The sequence below is a fragment of the Lynx rufus genome, unplaced genomic scaffold (assembly GCF_022079265.1).
Source record: "Lynx rufus isolate CCGP_SWC_20201006 ecotype Redwood Valley unplaced genomic scaffold, mLynRuf1.p SCAF_1, whole genome shotgun sequence".
NCBI classification, from domain to species: Eukaryota; Metazoa; Chordata; class Mammalia; order Carnivora; family Felidae; genus Lynx; species Lynx rufus.
This window is the reverse complement of record NW_025814823.1, coordinates 71,489,143-71,504,808: the sequence shown is the minus strand read 5'-3', so window position 1 is coordinate 71,504,808 and position 15,666 is coordinate 71,489,143. Positions and strand designations below refer to the sequence as shown.

The 15,666-nt window shown below is 37.0% G+C and overlaps 1 protein-coding gene across 3 annotated transcripts in view; it reads right to left on the bottom strand.

Annotated features, from left to right (window-relative positions):
* Positions 1-15,666, bottom strand: part of PCCA (propionyl-CoA carboxylase subunit alpha) — a 414,072-nt gene that overhangs the window by 380,497 nt on the left and 17,909 nt on the right. For all 3 annotated transcript variants that reach the window (XM_047081502.1, XM_047081516.1, XM_047081510.1), the window contains exons 3-4: positions 12,651-12,698; positions 12,477-12,545 (exon numbers count right to left, since the gene is read on the bottom strand). In XM_047081502.1, the coding sequence (XP_046937458.1) occupies positions 12,477-12,545; positions 12,651-12,698 (117 nt within the window). The remainder of the gene's footprint in view (positions 1-12,476; positions 12,546-12,650; positions 12,699-15,666) is intronic.

Here is a 15,666-nt window from a genome sequence, read left to right as displayed (position 1 = left end):
ATTGCAATCACTATCAGAGGCTTTACTGTGCAACTTTATCCTGCTGATAAGAATACTTCGTGATGAACAATGACAGTATTTTTTCAAAAAAATGATTGAAGAATCCTATAGATTTTCTAAATCTTGCATTTTCTAAATGCAATCTAAATAATTGGCCATGTTTCTGAATGAAATAAGACCAAATGGGAAACATGGATCCTCACGAACATCATCTTAAAGTATTCTGTACTAGTAAAAGCTATTTAAGAAAATGTTATTTAAATATTCCATCTCAAAATATAAAAAATAAAAAAATAAAAATAAATAAATAAATATACCATCTCAACTACACACACATACAATAAATGGTCACCTGAATTAAGTTATCACCCAAAAGTTTTACAAACCTGCCCTTTACTTCTTTATTCCAATTTGAGGATCAATGACTACATTGATTGTAAAGAAATCCTTAACGGATTGTGAAATGTATTTTAACTCAAGAACTCATAAGTCCTTTCCAAATAATAAAAGGTTGAAAATATCCTTAAAACTAAACCATGTGAGAAAAAGTTAATGCATGAGGTTTTTACCTTTAAACTGCTTTTCATACAGCTAAAACTAAAGATATTCTAACAAAAATAATAAATATATAAAGATATACATAAAAATAAAACATATATTCTAACAACCCCGTAAAATTTTTATAACGTTTTCCCTAAGGTCTTTTATACCTTAGCCTACATTAATGTATTCCTTCTTCATTTACCTGATCATTACCCTCCAGTTTGTTCAGCTGGAACCAACGTACACTAATTACATAGACATCACGAAGTCCTATTTGTCCTTAGTACCTCCCCAGACAGCAGGGAAATATTATCAAGGGTAGGCATGCTAAGTGATGATTCCCCTCACCTTACTGTCAATCATCCCAGACTGCTCACAGGAAACCCCGCTCAATCTCATTACTGAATCCTAAGGGTAAGACTACAATACACATCAGGAATCATACTTCAAACAGCAGGCTGTCTGACCAAGATGGGAGTCACAATGGCTACTTCCCTGATTTTAAGTTTGGGTTCTGAAGTAGTAAATATTAGGCATTTCTCATTTACATCCAACATCACTGAACACAAAGCAACAAAACATTGATACATTCAATTTAGGAGTCTAGATAGAAAATATAGCGAAAGGTTATAGCACAGAATCATTTAGTCCATTTTAAGAAAAATCAAAATGTTAACTTCAGAGATTTGATACAAATATAATAAGATTTTGCTATTTCTTACGGGAAAGCATACTATCTTTTTACTTAAAAACAAAGTTATAAAAATAAGTAGTTATCTAACATGCATTTTGAGTACAACCTCTATGTTTGCAAATTCTTTATTCCCACTATTCACCAATTACACTGCATTAGAATTTAATAGAGAAATGTACATAAACTTTCAAATAACTAGTATTTACACTATTCAATTTCCCTATACAAAAATAAGTCCTCCTATAAGTCCTACAGATTTCATATCAAGTGCTTTACCTTTTCCACTGTTTCTATGAAGCTATACATTTTCAGTTGTATTTTTTTACATTTATTATTGAAAGAGAGAAAGCACGTATGTGTCCGGGCGAGAAGCAGAAAGAGAGGGAGACAGAGGAGAGATGAGAAAGCAGTCTGTCTCTCTGACAGCAGAGAGCCCGATGCAGGGCTTGAACTCACCAACTGTGAGACCATGCATGACCTGAGTTGAAGTCTGACGCTTACCTGACTGAGCCACCCAGGCATGCCAGTTGTATTTGCTACTTTGTTGATGATACATATAGGAAAACTACAGATTTATTTTTTAACAACCATAGAGATGGTTTTTTATGTTTCTAAATAGTTATTCAGTTAACTACGTAACTAGAAACTCAATACAATCTTACTATTTCTGCCTTTCCTGTCCACCATTTCACATTTGCCTAACACACTACCTAGCACTTTTAGAATGCTGTTAAATAACAGTAGTGAGAGTAAATTTATCAGCCTTTACCCTGAATTTCATGAGAATGCTTCCTATGAGGTATAACCTTATTATGGGAAGGCAGCATGTATTTAATCCTGTTTTACTAAGGATTTTACAAAGACAGTGAATTTCTTTTAAATGACATCTAGGCTTTTATCAGAATAATCATCTAGTTTTCCTCTACTAACTTATTAATATATTAATATTCTCTAATTTTGAACCATACTGAAATGTCATGAATACACTCCATGTGGCTGCAGCATATTATCTAAGTAAATTATTTTATTCCATTTTCCTATTACTTGGGATTTTTCTATCAACATATGACAGTCATTGTTTTATTTTTCGCTTACCATCTTTGCCCAGATTTTAAAAAAGAAACCTTTAAAAAACAAACATTTTTTATTTTTTTTTAATGTTTTTTATTTTATTTTTGAGACAGAGAGAGACAGAGCATGAATGGGGGAGGGGCAGAGAGAGAGGGAGACACAGAATCGGAAGCAGGCTCCAGGCTCTAAGCCATCAGCCCAGAGCCTGACGCGGGGCTCGAACTCACAGACCGCGAGATCGTGACCTGAGCCGAAGTCGGCCGCTTAACCGACTGAGCCACCCACGCGCCCCAAAAAAACAAACATTTTTTAAAAAGGAAATCTATTTTTACTTAAGTCTATAACAATTCATGTCAAAATTTCTTGTTTACTGAAAACTGCAAAGAATTCTTGTGAGAATCTCTACACCAAGCACCCTACTTCATTACTTCTATGACAGCCTAGAGTTCCTTAGTCAATGATCTCTTACCTTATTCAGGCTCTTTCATGCACAGAGTTACAGGCCTATAACTACTTGTCACCGATTTTGTCTTCTGAGCAAAACAAAATAAATACTGAACATTTTAAGAAGCTTTTTACAAACATGTTAAACCCCACTTTCAGTAATGGATAGAACAGAAGATCAACAAGGAAAGAGAAGACTTGAATAGCCCTATGAACCAACCAGTCCTAAAAGGCATCTAGAGAGAACCATAAACAGCAAAACAGACATTCTTAGGTTCACATGGAACTCAAGGACAGAGCATATGGTATGCCATAAAACAAACACCAACAAATTTTAAAAGACAGAAATAAAAAGCATGTTGTCTAACCAAAATGTAAGGAAACTAAAAACAGGTAACAAAAATAAACTTGGGAAGCTCACAAATAATGCGTAACTAAACAACACACTCCTAAATGATAAGCAGGCCAAAAAAGAAATCACAAGGGAAGTCAGAAAAGAGTTTCAGGAATGAAAATGAAAAACATACCAAAGCATATGGGGTGCAGCTAAACAGAGAAAAATGTTATACAGCTCAACACTTAGACTAAAAAAAAACTTTAAGTCAACAACCTAATCTTCTACCTTAAACTATTTTTAAAAAGAGAAAACTAGGGGCACCTGGGTGGCTTAGTTGGTTAAGCGTCCAACTCTTAATCTCTGCTCAGGTCTTAAGTTCAAGCTCTGCATTGGGTTCCATGCTAGGCATGAAGCCTACTTATTTAAAAAAAAAAAAAAAAAAAAAAGAGCAAAATAAACCCAGAACAAGCAGGATAAAGGAAATGATAAAGACTAAACACAAATGACATAGAGATCAATGAAATCAAAGTTGGCTCTTTGAAAAGATCAATAAAGTTGAAAACTTTTAGCTAAAGTGACCAAGGAAAAAAAGACTCTTAAAAGCCTAAAATCAGGAATGAAAGAAATCACTACCAAACTTACAAAAATAAAAATAAGGAAATACTATAATCATATATCAATAAACTAGATAAATCAGGTGAAATGGACAAATTCCTAGAAAGAAAAAATTATAGACACAGAAAAAGAAATCAAAAATCTGAATAAACCTTTAATAAGAGATTGAATAATCAAAAAACCACCCATAGACAGGTGCCTGGCTGGCTCACTTGATAGAGCATACAGCTCTTGATCTCAGGGTTGTGAGTTCAAGCCCCACATTGGGTATAGAGATTACTTAAAAATAAAGTCTTTAGGACACCTGGGTGGCTCAGTTGGTTAAGTGTCCCCACTCTTTGATTTCAGTTCAAGTCACAGTTATGAGATCGAGCCCCGTGTCAGGCTCCATGCCTAGCATGGAGCCTGCCTGGGATCTCTCTCTCTCAAAAATAATAATAATAATAATAAATTTAAAATTAAAAAAGCCACAGAGATGGCTTCACTGGTGAGTTCTACCAAACATTTAAGGAATAATTAATGCCAACTCTTCACAGACTCTTCCAAAACAAGAGAAGATGAGGGAACAGTTCCTAACTCATAATATGAGGCCAAGATCTGATACCAAAACAAAGCCATCACAAGAAAACTACAGACCAATAGCTCTTATAACCACAGATGAAAAATTCTCAACAAAGCACTAATAAGATGAATCCAGCAATATATACAAAAAACTATACACCTTGACCAAGTGTGTAATATCCAAAAATTAATGGAATATACCATATCAATAGAATAACAGACAAAAGCTATGACATCTCAGTCGACACAGAAAAAGCATTTGAAATAATCCAATATCCAATCACAAAAAAGCATTCAACAATCTAGAAATACCAGGGCACTTCCTCAACCTGATAATGGGAATTTATGAAAATCCCAGAGCCTAAATCAAACTTAATTGTGAAATATTAAGCGCTTTCTGCCAAAGATGAGGAACAAAACAAGATGCTTGCTCTCACTACTTCTATTCAATATCACTCTGAACGTTAAAGCCAAGAAAATTAATACAAAATAAAAAGCTCCCAGATTGAAACAAAAGAAGTCTATCTCTAGTCTATCTCTATTTGTACATGGTCTTCTAGAGAGAATCTTAAGGATCTTACATATATAGACACACACACACACGTGTGTGTGTGTGCGCGCGTGTGTGTGTATATAAAAGAATAAACAAATTCAGCAAGGTTGCAGGACAAATGATCACATACAAAAGTTGATTATAGTTGCAATAAAAGCTGAAACTTAAAACATTGCAATCCTAATATAAAAAATAGTAAAATATTTACTATGAAATATAACAAAGTTAAGTGCAAAACTTACACTCTGAAAACTACAAAACACTGCTGAAATTAAAGTAGCCACAGTAACTAGAACAAGAGCAAATGGAATATCCACGTCCATGGATAGGAAGAATTGAGAATGTTGAGATAATACTACTTCCCAAATTAGTGTACAGATACAACACAATCCCTATCAAAAGTCCAGCAGGATTCAGTCTTCCACCAGGACAATTTTTCCTTCATAAACCATTCTCTAAACATCTTTCCAAAGACTAATAAAGACCTGGAGAACACATAAAAGACAATTCATGACTTGGTAAGAGGCCTAACTCCCACTTGCCTCTCCTGCCCAGACCATTTCCCACTGCTTGTGGACTCATCCCCTGGACGCAGCTGCAGAAATCCCATCAGCATATGTGAACTGCCATCCTGGGTAAAGTCCGATTTTGATACTGCTCTAGATCAGCCTTCACTTTTCAAAAAGAGCAGGGCAACTTCCTCAACAGACAGGATGTCATCCTCTTTTTAAGACTATCCACTGGGACACCCCGGTGGCTCAGTCACTTAAGCGTCTGACTTTGGCTCAGGTGATGATCTCATGGTTTGTGAGTTTTAGCCCCACATAGGGCTCTGTGCTGACAGCTCAGAGCATGGAGCCTGCCTCTGATTCTGTGTCTCCTTCTCTCTCTGCCCCTCTCCTGCTCATGCGCGCTCTCTCTCAAAAATAAATAAACATGGGGCGCCTGGGTGGCGCAGTCGGTTAAGCGTCCGACTTCAGCCAGGTCACGATCTCGCGGTCTGTGAGTTCGAGCCCCGCGTCGGGCTCTGGGCTGATGGCTCGGAGCCTGGAGCCTGTTTCCGATTCTGTGTCTCCCTCTCTCTCTGCCCCTCCCCCGTTCATGCTCTGTCTCTCTCTGTCCCAAAAATAAATAAACGTTGAAAAAAAAAAATTAAAAAAAAAAAAAATAAATAAATAAATAAATAAATAAACATAAAAAAAAAAAAAGACTATCCAAGAACCAACTAAATAATCTGCAAAGCCTCCCTACAAGCACCTCTACAAGCACCTCAAATCCTAGATTAAATTTAACAAACACCCTTTAAATGAACAACTTGGCTTACAAGAAATTACAGGCAATCCCCAGGGATCAAAAACAAAAAAGGAAGCTAAAAGCCAGACAGCATCTGCCAGAGCCAATATTCCAGCTAATCATGGAGAGAGGGAGGGGGATCTCAAGAATCGGGGTTGGTGAGCACATGGAAATTGGGGGAAACCGGTGTGCCTAGAGAGGGTAGGCAAGCTTCCTGCCCTGTCCCCATACCTTCCCTTACTCAGGTCTTCCAACTGACTGTTTCTGAGCTATACTCATTTATAATAAACTGGTAATCTAGTAAAAAAAAAAAAAAAAAAAAAGGCGGGGGGGGGGAGAGAATCTAAAGAACTGAGTTAATTCTCAGAGAAAGGAGTTAAAAATTATAAGAAAAACTCCCTACATACGGCCAGGCTGCTCAAAGATTACATCCTCAGTGAAAAGGAAGAAAAATGTCAATCTAAAAAGTACATGGAAGACATATATTTAAAATTATCTGCTGTAGTTCAAAGTAAGAAGTCTCCTCTGTAAATTAGAAACCATGGGTCTATTCAAGAGAGGGAGGGATATATGTCATTTCATTTTGTTTTTTCCATTATCCTCGAAATTTAGCAACCTTCATGCCAATAAGTTAACAGAAACATTAGTACCAGAAGAAGGGTACCCTAGAGAGTCTGGCAGAAACAAATATAGCACCCAGCCAACAAGGCCGTATCTGCAACCCAAACCATGCTGGGATTCAACATTAAAGACACCAGATAGGAGGTCACAAGCCAAGATCCACACAAATGAAAAGTAAGTTCTAAAAAAGTAAGTAGTTAAAAATGAATAAGACATGAAAGGGGATTCAAATACATAAAGGGGGAAAAAAAGGTAGATTCAAAATGGAGTAGACCTGACAGACTTCTCAACAGATAGCACAAGACAAATGCAACCAAAGTAATTATTGCATCAGATGCTTTTTATCAGTGGATGAAAAATAATAGATGAGAGGTTGTTGGGGGAAAAATATTCACATGGATTCAAAGATTCACCCCCAAAAATTAATTTCAAAAGAGCGGGGAAAAACGCACCATTACCTCAACCAAGTAATCAGTGTAACCAAAACCACCCAACATTATGAACTTCTTGATACAACAGGATCACTTAAGTATTTTTTTAATTTTTTTTAACGTTTATTTACTTTCAAGACAAAACAGAGTGAGAGTGGGGGAAATGCAGAATCTAAAGCAGGCTGCAGACTGAGCTGTCAGCACAGAGCCCAACGCAGGGCTCAAACTCACAGCGAGATCGGGACCTGAGCCGAAGTAGGACGTTTAACCGACTGAGCCACCCACTTATGAAGGCGCCCCACTTATGAAGTTTTCGTATCAAAAAAAAATATTTACACTGAATCTATTTGTGAGGAAACAAACCCAGACTATCTATAAGCCAATTGGCCTGGATTCCTCAAAACGTCGGTATCATGAAAATCAAACAAAGAGGGAAGGGAAGAGGACTATTTTAGATTAAGAGACTCTTTAAAGAGCCATAATAACCGAATATAATTCATGAACCGCGACTGAACTGTGGGTCAAAAAAAAATACTAAAGACATTGGGAGCGGCACCTGGCTGGCTCTGTAAGTAGAGCATCTTCATTACAGGGTCATGAGTTCAAGACCCATGTTGGGTGTAAAGCTTACATTAAAAAAAAAAAAGTAAAGACATTTGGAGACAAATGGGAAAATTTGAATACAGTCTGTGTATTAGATTATACTATAGAATTACTAATAATTTTCCTAGCTTTGATAGGGTATATGTAAGAGAATAGCCTTTTCCTGGGAAATAAAAACTTAAGTATTTAGGGGTGAAATGCCATGACTGTAACTTACTTCCAATTTCCTTAGCAAAATAAAAAAAGAAGAAATATACACACAATATATATTTATACTCATACATATGGACACAGTTATAAGCAAATGTGTCCAAATGTTAACTGGTGAGTCCAAGCAAAAGGTATAAGCACTCACTGTACTTGCTCTTCCAATTTTATGTCTGAACACTTAAGAATATAAATGGCCACTAATATGAAAAGGTACTCAACATCAATATTCATCAGAGAATTTAAATTAAAACTACAATAAGATAACATGTGAACACCAACAGAATAGCCAAAATCAGAAGGACTGCTGAGATCAAGTCCAGGCAAGGACGCAGAGCAACATGAACGTTCGTACATTACTGGTGAGAGCAAAATGTGGCAGAGTCATACAGAACAACTATTTGGCAGCTTCTAACACTTATTTTTTAAGTTTGTTTATTTTGAGAGGGGGTAAGGGGGAGAGAGGGAAAGGGACAGGGAGAAGGGGAGGGAGGGAGGGAGAGAGAGAATGAATGAATCCCAAGCAGGATGTATGCTATCAGTGCAGAGCTCAACATGGGGCTCAATCTCACAAACCACAAGATCATGACCAGAGCCGAAATCAAGAACCAGACTTAACCAACTGAGCCACCCAGGCACCCGTGGCAGCTTCTTACAGTTAAATATGCATCTATTAATGCCAGGAGTCAACAAAATACCACCCACCCACAGGCCAAATCCAATCTAAGGACAGTTATTTTATAGCCTGCAAGTTAAAAATGCTTTTTACATTTCTAAAGGGTCATATGTATGTATATATAAATAAAAGTAGCAGAACATGTGATCTGCAGAGTCTAAAATATATTTATTTACTCCCCAGACAGAGATTTACTATTCATACAGGAAAAAGTTGCTTTGCCTCTCATCTACCTGATGACCAAGTAATTCCACTCCTAGGTATTTAGACAAATCAAAGTATATGTTTACATAAAGATTTGTACTAGATTATTAAAGAAGTCTTGTTCACAATAGCTAAAAACTGGTGGGTGGATGTGTCTAATTTGGTAAGCAAGCTTATCCTAAAATTCACATGGAAGAACAAAAAGACAAGAATATTGAAGACAATTCTGAAGAACAGGATGGGGGAAAGGAGATCAATGGAAAAACTGCATAATCATTTTTAAAAGCCAATTTTTTTCCATTACACATCATTTATAAGGTAGGTCGTTTTCTTTATAGGACTTATCACTTAATAGTTGTAGTAAACCGTTAGCCTTTTCTCCCTGCTTAAGTGTCAAAAATTAGTTGTGAAAAATATTAACTTGCCATTTAAAAACAATCAACTGTTGGGGTGCCTGGGTGGCTCAGTCAGTTGAGCGTCCAACTTCGGCTCAGGTCATGATCTCACGGTTTGTGGGTTCAAGCCCCATGTCAGGCCCCGTGCTGACGGCTCAGAGCCTGAAGCCTGCTTCAGATTCTGTGTGTGCCTCTCTCTCTCTGCCCCTCCCCCACACACACTGTCTCTCTCTTAAAAATAAACATTAAAAAAAAAATCAACTGTTGTATTTTCCTACTGCAATATTTACATTTCCATTTATGAAATTAACATAAAGCATATAAGATATTTTTTACTCCAAATTACACTTAAAATGCTCACCTCCTGGGGTGCCTGGGTGGCTCAATCAGTTAAATGTCCGACTGCAGCTCAGGTCATGATCTCATGGATCATGAGCTCGAGTCCTGTCTGCCCTAATGGCTCAGAGCCTGGGCATACTTTGGATTCTGTGTCTCCCTCCCTCTCTCTCTGCTCTTTCCCACTCACACTCTGTCTCCTTCTCTTTCTCTTGCTCAAAAATAAACATTAAAAAAAAATTTAATGCTCACCTGTTGAAAATAAATATTGCAATGTTAACAATACATCTAAGTAGCAAGACTTGTTCATATTACCCCTATTGTAAAGCTCACTGGATACAATGATCATCTTTTTGGTCACATGTTAAGGAAGCAAAAAACCGTCAGAGGAATTCACCCTTTTGGCTTTCTTGAGATGCAGAAATCAAATAGATTTGGTTCTAGTGCTAAGGCCTAAACTAAACTTTGAACATTCTAACTATCATTATTATCCTAAATAGTATCTTTCTAGAAAAGGTCTTAAGGTAGGTCACACGAAGAGGAAGTTTTGACTGATCGTGCATTGCCTCCACTGTGGGCCCTAGGAAATCTTATTCTAAATTATGTATTATAATCTCTGGTAGGCTCATTTCCACTTTCAGCAAAAAGTGACTAAAAGTCTTTAAAATGTAAAACTACCATCTCTGCTTTAGAAGGATATGAAGGACCATCTTAAAACTCTGACCAACTCTTCTGAAACCATTTTTTTCAAAGGCTGGAAAGTGACAGTGTACCTCTAGATCAAAATGTTATGGGTGAGTCTGGGTTGTGTGAATGGAGGCCTCAGTCTCTTGATTCCCCATGAGAAGATTTACGTGAGGATCCACACTCGAATAAAGACAGCCAGAAGGAAAGTAGCAAGTGCAAAGCAGTTTATTAAATCGGAAGTACACTCTCAAGGTGGGAGAGCTGGCTCCTACGTTGTTTTGGGATTGGATAGTATTGGTTCTCTCTGGGCTGGGAAGAGCTGAGACAGACAGTGTGGGATGGTCTCTAATGGAGGCTGCTTCCAGTCAGTTGGGAAACTCCCCCCACAGGTTGGGAGGAGTTTCTGACCCTACAAGGTTTGTACCATATCATCACAGCAGCCTTTCTCCAAGGCAGGGGCTGTACCCGCAATGCAAATTGCTCCTGCAAAGCTTCTACCTAACAAGAACACAAAGCTAGAAAATTAAGAATGGGAAAAAGCAGTCGTGCTGTTGGGAACTATAATACCAACACTGAAATACAAACATATATGAAAAAAATCAAAATGCAAATAATTTTGGACCATGCATGCCAACAGTCACCTTCATGAGAACACAGGATACGGAACTATATCTTGATATGAGAAAAGTAAGTTAAAGTTTACTATAAGACTTGATATAAAAACAGTGTCCATTTTCTCTCCCAATTTATGCATGAGTGAAAAACACCTCCTGACCTAATACACTGAAAATGAACACAAGACAAGAGAAAATTTTAAATCTATTACTAGCCTGATGGTAACACAAACTTTTTTCTAAAAGAGTTTGCTACTGATAAATGTCTTAGTTTACCAACCAAGAAACAGATTAAAGTAATAGTTTTCTCATTATTTCATAGATATCTTGTAAGGAATATAAACTATTATTGAAACTATCAGTTAAAACAAATTATTAGTAAAGAGGCCAGAAACCAATAAAAAAAAAAAAACCACATATGTAAAATAAATTTATTTAATTTATTTTTTAAGTAGAAGAGGACTATTTTAAATGTATCTGTCAAGTAAACTAGATAAGATACTTAACCTTTATTTTCAGGAAATTAGAATAGCTTGTAATGGCTTCACTTTGTTTTGTTTTGTTTTGCTTTTTTTTTTTTTTTTTTAAAGGAAGTCAGTCGCAATAAAGCAGAATGAACAACACATTTCTAGGTAAGAAATCACAAACAATGAAAATCCTCGGTATTATCTTTCTGTATAATAAAAACTGACATCATCGATAGGTCCCGTTATCAAAAGTAGTGTAAAAGAATGAAAAACAGTAACGTAAAGTACCACTACTTAAATTTCATCCCCTAAAGTTCTAATAATTTACATTCTTTTCTCAGGAGTTTTTTTTCCTATTCCTTCATAGTTTATTACTGCTAAAAATGCCTGCTGTGGTAAAAATCCCCAATAAAATCATTCACGGCTTTATGTTATTCCTTTTGTTCATGTCCAATTAGTATTAGCGTATCTTTCATTCATCAACGTTTCAGCCGGACACGATACAGCATTTAGGAAAATTAAACAATTATAGCATTCCCTTAGTGATACCGGAATTCAGCTGTGGGAAAACGTGCTCTCCTAATGCAGCATGATATAAACATTACAATAATCTTTGAATCTTTCTCAAGCTTTGTCCAAATCTACTTGGTGACCAGCAATCTGTCAAGCAATTTTTAAACCCTACTCTAGGTTTTTAAAACCCTGGGGAAAAAAAAATTAAGACACATATTAAAGACATTATGATACTTCCATTTTGCTTAATACAAGAGTCAGTAATTAGGTGTTTTGTTTTTTAATTGTGTATACCCTTTTCAGGCCAAGAATGAAGAAAACCTACATCTTTTACCTTTATTTATTTATTTACTTTAACATTTATTTATTTTTGAGAGAAAGAGAGAGGTAGAGAATGAGCAGGGGAGGGGGAGAGAGAGAGAGAGACAGAATCTGAAGCAGACTCCAGGCTCTGAGCTGTTAGCACAGAGCCCGACGGAGGGCTCGAACTCACGAACTGCAAGACCATCTGAAGTCAGACGCTCAACTGACTGAGCCACCCAGGCTTTTTTTTTTTCTTTTAAATATACCCCAAATAAGGTCTTCATTCAGATAAAGCAAAATATACTTACAGAACTAGCATCAACATCACTGTGGATGGCAACTGTCTTAATGCCCATCTTCTTGCAAGTTTTAATAACCTATTTTAAAATATATCAATGTTATCTATTAATAGAGATTCATATTTCAAGGGATTTAATAAAATTCACAAAGTAAAATGGAAAATAAGATTAAAATCCACTCACCCTACATGCAATTTCTCCTCTATTAGCAATAAGAATTTTATCAAAAGTCTGAAGAGAGAAAAAAACACACATAAGAAATTGTTACTCTCACTTTGGAACCAGAAAACAAGTTTTCTCACAACACTGGACATGATTCTTAAAAAAAAAAAAAAAAATTACTTCCTAGAGTAGTACTAAATATTACATGTATGTTCATCTATAACCCGATTGCTACTAAATTCATCTGGTAGGATGCAGCCCTATAATTAGTCTGTTAAAGCATCAACTGATTTGATTTGGTGTACTTAAATGGACTAAGGGGATATTTATAAATTCTCTTGCCAAAAGGTAATCTTCAGATAACATTTCTGAATACTAAAAAACTTTAGACAGAATTGTTTGACCACTTACTTCATAACGTATATTCTAAATTCAGGGAATTTATGTTAAGTTTGAGTAACCACCATATTTGAAGCAGCTAAGGCCTCATAAGAGAGTAGCTCCATTCTGGGTAGGCCTAGATACTTCAATTCTAAGCCCAGCTTTGCCACTAACAATAACCTATTTGACTTGAGGCAAATCAATCTCTGTAGATCTTCACTTTCACATATAAACTGATGGCATTTCTAGAGGAAACTATTTAATAAGGTTCTCTTCCTACTCTAAAATTGTACAGGCTAATCCTTTGAAAGAAACACACAAGTAATATGGAGATCTTTTAGTACACAATTATTTCTGGGTTAGTGAATTGTTGTAAGTTGAATGTAACTACAGAAAAAGTCTTAGTTATATTTCTAAAAGAAAGTTAAAGCTATATATGATCTTTAAAGTACTCATATAACTGAAAGCAATATTTTAACCTGACAGGGACTCACAGAATCTCCGAGTTGGAAAAGGTTTTCAAAGTCTTGGTTTAAACTTTATGTCACACATCACTTATTCTAGCAAACTGAGACAAGCCTCTGCCTCAAAAATTGGTAAACTCCAGGGGCGCCTGGGTGGCGCAGTCGGTTAAGCGTCCGACTTCAGCCAGATCACGATCTCGCGGTCCGTGAGTTCGAGCCCCGCGTCAGGCTCTAGGCTGATGGCTCAGAGCCTGGAGCCTGTTTCCGATTCTGTGTCTCCCTCTCTCTCTGCCCCTCCCCCGTTCATGCTCTGTCTCTCTCTGTCCCAAAAATAAATAAACGTTGAAAAAAAAAATTAAAAAAAAAAATTGGTAAACTCTTAATCTGATAATATCCTGAGTCATTCTGAGCCTTGAGCAGATGGGTCCTTAAAATACCCTCATGTCACGTCAAGCCTGAGACTACAAAATCATAGGCCATTCTATACCTAAGTGGTCATGGTAAATCCCTGTTAAACACTGACAATATACAAAGAAAAAAATGTTTTATACCTCTTTGAAATGCATTTTAAAATGTGCATTTTTATAAGTATTAAACAGATCACATCTGATAAAAGCAACACAAACACGAAGTTACACAATAAGCAACTGTTATAGGAAATATAACCAATCATAACATTATAGGGATTAAGAACTTCCTTCTAATTTTTATCTGCATGGCAGAATAATAGTTAAAAGCCAGTCTGGAACTAAATTGCCCAACACCACCATGTGTTCTTACGTGGGCAAGCCATCCTTCTCAACCCTCATTTCCTGGTATGTAAAATGAGAGTAATAATAGCACCTGCCACAAGAGGCTGTGAGAGTATGAATTAACACCCTTAAAGTGTTTAGAACAGTGCCTAACGCATAATATATACTCAAGAGGTGTTAGCTATAGCTATTGTTATTCACCCCTTTGGGCCACACACCACACTGTTTGTGACAAATCTAGGAGTGTGAAGCTATCTAACAGGGAAAAATCTACATTAAAACAACTATCTGCACCTGACACATCTTCTCTATTCAGGGCTTGTGATGGCTAATTTTACTTTTACATGCAACTTGACTGGGCCCCAGGGTGACCAGATGAAACATGATTTCTGGGTGTGTCTGTGAGAGTGTTTCTAGAGGACAGGAGCATGTGAATCAGGGGACTCAGCCCAGTACACTGCCCTCCCCAGTGTGGGTGAGCATCATCCCATTCGTTGAGGGCCCGAGAGAACAAAAAGTAGAAGTGAGGATTTGTCCCGCTTTCCTGATTCAAGAGGGACACAGCCTTGGCCTACCCTGGGGCTTACCGACCTATGGGCTCCCAGGTTCTCAGGCCCCTGGACCTAGACTAGAATTACATCACCAGCTTTCCTGTGTCTCCAGCTTGCAGATGGCAGATCGTGAGACTTGGCCTCCATAGCTGTGTGAGCCAGTGGATCCCCACATACATCTCCTACTGGTTCTCTTTCTCTGCAGAACCCTAATACAGGTCTGTTAATACCAATTAGTGCACAAGCTAAATAAAGCTGATCATATCAATTAACCTTCCATACAGAAGATACTCTTTTGAATAAATGTATGTATATGGTTCAGGGTTTAAAAGGTACAAAACGTGATATACTGTAGAGACAACTAAGTCTCTGCTCCAAAGGCAATGCTATTACCAGTTTCCTGTACATATATTCTTTCAGGTAAGCTATGCACGTAAAAGAATACATACAAATAAATTTACACGGACTTTAAAACTTCCCCTCTGCACTAAAAATTACAGGGAAACATCAAGTGCATTTGGTAACTTCTGTGTACAATATGGCAGTATGACAACAAAGTGTGGTAAGTGCCATAACGCAGCTACATCCAAGAGGCTGTGGCCAGTGCAGAGAAGGAAGAGTGAACAGCAAGGGCAAAGGCAGTGACATTGAAAGCAGACGGTAGCACTGAAAAACAAGGGATTTTTAATATAGCTCAAGCACAAGATATGTACAGGGGAGCTGGAGCAAACAAAGCTAGGGTAAAAAAGGCCAGATGATAAAAGGACTTATATGCCATTTAAGGAATTGGACTTTATCCTATAGGTGCAGAGCCACATATAAGGAGGCACTCTGAAGATATTCTAAGGGAAACGAACAAAAATCTTTAAATCAGGAACCTATATCCTGA